Here is a 341-nt window from a genome sequence, read left to right on the forward strand (position 1 = left end):
TACGTACACGCACTACAGTACTTTCACACTTTATAGATACACGAAGAAACAAATAATTGATCGCACAAACGTGAAATACCGCTAGTCGACAGCCGTTTTCCGCCATATACTCTCTAATCTTTCTATACGTATCATTCGCGTCGCAATTGTCGGTGACTGTCGACCTGCATTTTTACTGGAACCGCGGAGAACGTTGTAATGTAGATATAAAAACCAGATTATTTAATTATAATAACCAGAAATTCTGTTTAGTTTCACCAATATTTCTTTAACCATACATGTCAGGCAAATTCAACCTTACTTTTTTTTCTTGTAGTCTTAATCTGTCTCTTATACACATC

General features: G+C 36.1%; 1 protein-coding gene across 1 annotated transcript in view; it reads right to left on the bottom strand.

The window, feature by feature from the left end:
• Positions 1-81: 81 nt before the first annotated feature.
• The window catches only part of LOC105449961, a 1309-nt gene continuing 1049 nt past the window's right edge, over positions 82-341 (bottom strand). The window contains exon 3 of the mRNA XM_011689451.1: positions 82-175. Coding sequence (XP_011687753.1) covers positions 82-175 — 94 coding nt within the window. The remainder of the gene's footprint in view (positions 176-341) is intronic.

This window comes from Wasmannia auropunctata, unplaced genomic scaffold (assembly GCF_000956235.1).
Source record: "Wasmannia auropunctata unplaced genomic scaffold, wasmannia.A_1.0 LD336071.1, whole genome shotgun sequence".
Classification (NCBI taxonomy): Eukaryota; Metazoa; Arthropoda; class Insecta; order Hymenoptera; family Formicidae; genus Wasmannia; species Wasmannia auropunctata.